General features: G+C 46.0%; 1 protein-coding gene across 1 annotated transcript; it reads right to left on the reverse strand.

The window, feature by feature from the left end:
• Positions 1-244: 244 nt before the first annotated feature.
• On the reverse strand, positions 245-673 carry LOC123412453 (vicilin-like seed storage protein At2g18540). Its single transcript, XM_045105399.1, has one exon. The coding sequence runs from the start codon at positions 671-673 to the stop codon at positions 245-247; it is 429 nt and encodes a 142-aa protein (XP_044961334.1).
• Between the last annotated feature and the right edge of the window lie 3307 nt (positions 674-3980).

The following is a 3980-nucleotide window of genomic DNA, read 5'->3' on the forward strand; positions in this document are numbered from 1 at the left end:
AGGAGTTCAAATATACATCACAAATATGCACAAATATACAACACATAGTAGGTGGAGGAGTTCAAATACACACGTTAAAACATACAACACAAAGAGGGTGGAGTTCAAACATACATACGGTTCTTGAAGTAACATACGTCCAAAAGTGAATACATAGTGGAGTTTCATAGTAAGAAAGCGCGGAACCGAACAAGGTTCAACAACACATAGGGTTCAACAACACATAGAATAGAAGCATCCGGCTCTATTGGGTCGAGCAAGGCCCCTTACCCTTCTTCTTCTTCCTCTCTTCTTCCTCTTCCTCTTCCCTTTTGCGCATTTTTGAAGCCTCTTCCTTAACCCTCTCCGTGAAGCGTTGATGCTCCCGCTCTCTCTTTGCTGCGGCCTCTGCCCACATCTTCTTAAAGTTAGCTTCATATTCTTTTTTACGTTTCTCTAGCGTCTTCCTGTCATTCTCCTTTATCCTAGCCTCATATCGCTTATGCTCAAGGAACATTTGCCAGTCCTCATCCATCTTTGCCTTATGCTCCTCATCCTTCTTCTTTCGCGCTTCCGCTGCATCCTCCTCTCTCAACTTCTTTGCAGCCCTCTCCATCAACAGCTGCTCCTCACTGGCTGCATCCTTCTCCTCCCCCCACTCCGCTTTTGCCTTGTTGGGTTGAGAAGCGGCCATACCTACAAAACAGGCATCAAAGCTCATAGTTAGTAAAATAACACACAAAGGAGCATGAAAAACAACATGATAAAGATAAGTGAAATATGTGACATACGGAAATGGTCCTCGTAGGTATCCACGCATACCAATCCTAGTAAGTCCACCACCTATCCCACCACTGCCTCTAGCAGCACTACCACCTATCCCACCCCTGCCTCTAGCACCACCACGACCTATCCCCACCCCTGCCTCTAGCAGCACCCCTGCCTCTACCACCACCACTTCCTCTAGCACCACGTCCTCTAGTAAGCCCAAGTCGGCTAGGAACATGTTGAGTAGGAACTTGTTGGGTCGTGCTTGCTTGACCCGTCCCTTATTGGCTCGTGCTTCCTTGACCCGTGCCTTGTTGGCTCGTGCTTCCTTGACCCATCCCTTGTTGGCTTGAACTTGGTTGGCTAGGACTTGGTTGGCTTGACCTGGAATCATTGTTTTTGGACTTCTTCTTTCGCGTCGTACACCTTCTTGTGTTGTGCCCTGTTACACCGCAATCTCCACAATGTGATCTCTCAGTAGGCTCTTGGAATTGGTTGTTCCCCATTTCTCTGCCACCACCATGGCCCCATCCATCCATGTCTCCTCTAAAACGCTTTGTCTTTCGTCTTCCTAGTTTCACAACCTTCCACTCTGGGTCGGGCCATAGTTGTACTCCATGATACTCCGGCCATTGTGATTGGTCAAAGTATGGTTCAAATCTAGGAGACCATGTATGCTTCGTGGTCATGATCGAGAACTCGGACTCCCTCATGGTTAGTGGATGGTTGACGTCCACATTCCTACTGCGAGCTGCCGTGTACAAATGCGAGCATGCGAGATGAAGCAACCTTGGCCTCCCACAAGAGCAATTACACAAAGATAAAGATACCTTGAATGCCCTGTTTCCGTGTTGCTGGCCATCGTTTGTCGTTCCTCCGGGCTCATTCACTTCGTATGTCCAATCCTCGTTGTTGTACAGGGTAGCCGTTTGGGAGTCAGCCTTACGTGATTGAAATACCATCCATTTGTCAACCTTTGGTGGAAACTGGTACTTATACTTTTTCTTGTTCTCTCCCGCAATCTGATCATCTGTTTCTTGCGAGTACTTTAGAAAGTATGCTCTCAACTTGTCGAATGTGTATTGAACTATTGCCGTCACCGGCAATGCACGGACACCCTTCAACACCCGGTTGAAGCATTCTGCCATGTTACTTGTCATTTGACCATATCTTCGGCCATCTTCGTCATAAGCTCGTGCCCACTTGGACCGAAGTTCAATGTGCCTGTTAAGAAACTCAAGCCCACCTGCATCAAGTTTTTTGTTTACAAGCAAAGCATTGTACAATCTTGCAAATCGTTTGTCCGAAAATGCTTGACAACAATCTTGAAGATCATCCGCCAACTCCTTGCTACCACATGCCCGGTAGAAGTTTGCACAGAAATGCCTCATGCACCATCGATGATGCAAAGGAGCATGGCCGGGAATGACAATGTCAACCGCGTTAAGTATGCCTTGATGGCGATCCGATATGACACATATTTCCCTCTCAAATGGTAATACTTTGGTTCTCAAAATATGCAAGAACCATTCCCAGTTAACATTGTTCTCTGCCTCAACCAAAGCAAAAGCCAAAGGCATCAACCAGTTATTGGCATCACTTGCTATTGCAACCAACAAAGTGCCCTTGAATTGTCCGGTCAAAAACGTGCCATCGATGGAGATGACAGGACGACAGTGATGGAAAGCCCTCACACATTGCTCAAATGCCCAAAATCCATGACCAAATACGTGGACCCTATTTCCATTCAGAATCCTTGTTTTCTCCCCATACGGCTCGACCACATGAACCATGCCCGGGTTAGTGTGGGCAATAGCTCCCAACAACCTAGGTATGCGGTTGTATGCTTCCTCCCAATCACCATACAACATCTTGAATGCGGCTTGCTTTGCTTTCCATGCCTTACCATATTTCACCTCGTAGTGAAAGAGGGCTTTCACAAGGTCTTGTACGCTTTTTATGCTCATTGTAGGAAGAGAGGAGATGGAGTTGGAAAGCCTATAAGCGATGAACTCGGAGGTTAGTTGTCTATGGCTTTGCGACGATAGGGCACCATCAACCCTCTTGCCTCGACACATGTGAGGCATACAACTGACAACGTTCCATCCCGACCCTCCTTTCCATGGTCTTGCACGAACAATCCAAGGACAACCTCTATCCTCACATGCAACAGTGTAACGCAGCTTCATGTTTGAATGAACAACTTTGTGTGGCCTATAATGCGTAACAGAATATTCATCCAACCACATCTTCAGTTCAAAGAATGTTTCGAACTTTGACCCCGGCAAAATAATATTCTTCCCATGTGTGTCCCGATGAGAAGGTGGCCTAACTCCAAACAATATGCCTTCGCCTCCGTCAACCACGGCTTCATCCGCAAGGCTAAGATCCTCGAACAATGGTGTCCGGTGATCACGCTTTAATACATTCGTGAAAGCTTCAGCCTCCTTTGCCGTGAACCCTTCTTCATCAACTTCTTCATCGGGACCCTCATCGTCAGACTCAGAGGCATAGCCACGTGAGTGCCGAATGGAATGTTCCATTGTCTCTTGCAAATTATATTTGTCCAAATCACCAAGATTGTTGTCATGAAGAACATTACCATCATTCTCATCATCATCGTGCTCATCATTAGCCTCTACCAATGGTTCATGTTCAATGTTGACCTCTTCGTTAGCCTCATAGACACAAGAAAGAGGTTCAATGTTGGCCTCTTCGTTGATGCTTGCAGGAATAGCTTCAACAACCGAAGAGGCAACCCGGTTCAAATCCAACAAGTTAGGAACATTTGTTTTTATGGCAAATAACTCTAGAGCCTTGTCTAGTGATTCGGCCACCGTATCCTTGTATGCAAGCCAATGTTGCTCGAAGTTGACACGCATGGTCTTGCAACGAATGTGCATTCCGAATCCCACATTATGCCTACCATCAAACTCAACTACATCACTAGGGTCCATCCAATTCAAATTCTTTCGGACTTGTTCCAACAATTCACCATAGCTAGGACACAAATCGAACACCATGTCAAGCTCATCCGGGTCCGGATCAATATTGCCTTTTAAAAAGGCATCCTTGTCCACGTGATGAACATAAACACATGTTCTTCCCATACGTAAACAACAAAACATAGAACCTTTTTTATGAGCAATCATACAATTACAATAACCCTAGCCTAACTTCCAAATAACCCTAACCCCATCATAACCGTAACACAACCAAACATCCTAACCCTA

This window comes from Hordeum vulgare, chromosome 7H, assembly GCF_904849725.1.
Source record: "Hordeum vulgare subsp. vulgare chromosome 7H, MorexV3_pseudomolecules_assembly, whole genome shotgun sequence".
Lineage (NCBI taxonomy): Eukaryota > Viridiplantae > Streptophyta > Magnoliopsida > Poales > Poaceae > Hordeum > Hordeum vulgare.

What these genes read in the sequence shown, in the direction of transcription:
- LOC123412453 (XM_045105399.1), bottom strand. Translation starts at nt 673, where the DNA reads ATGGCCGCTTCTCAACCCAACAAGGCAAAAGCGGAGTGGGGGGAGGAG.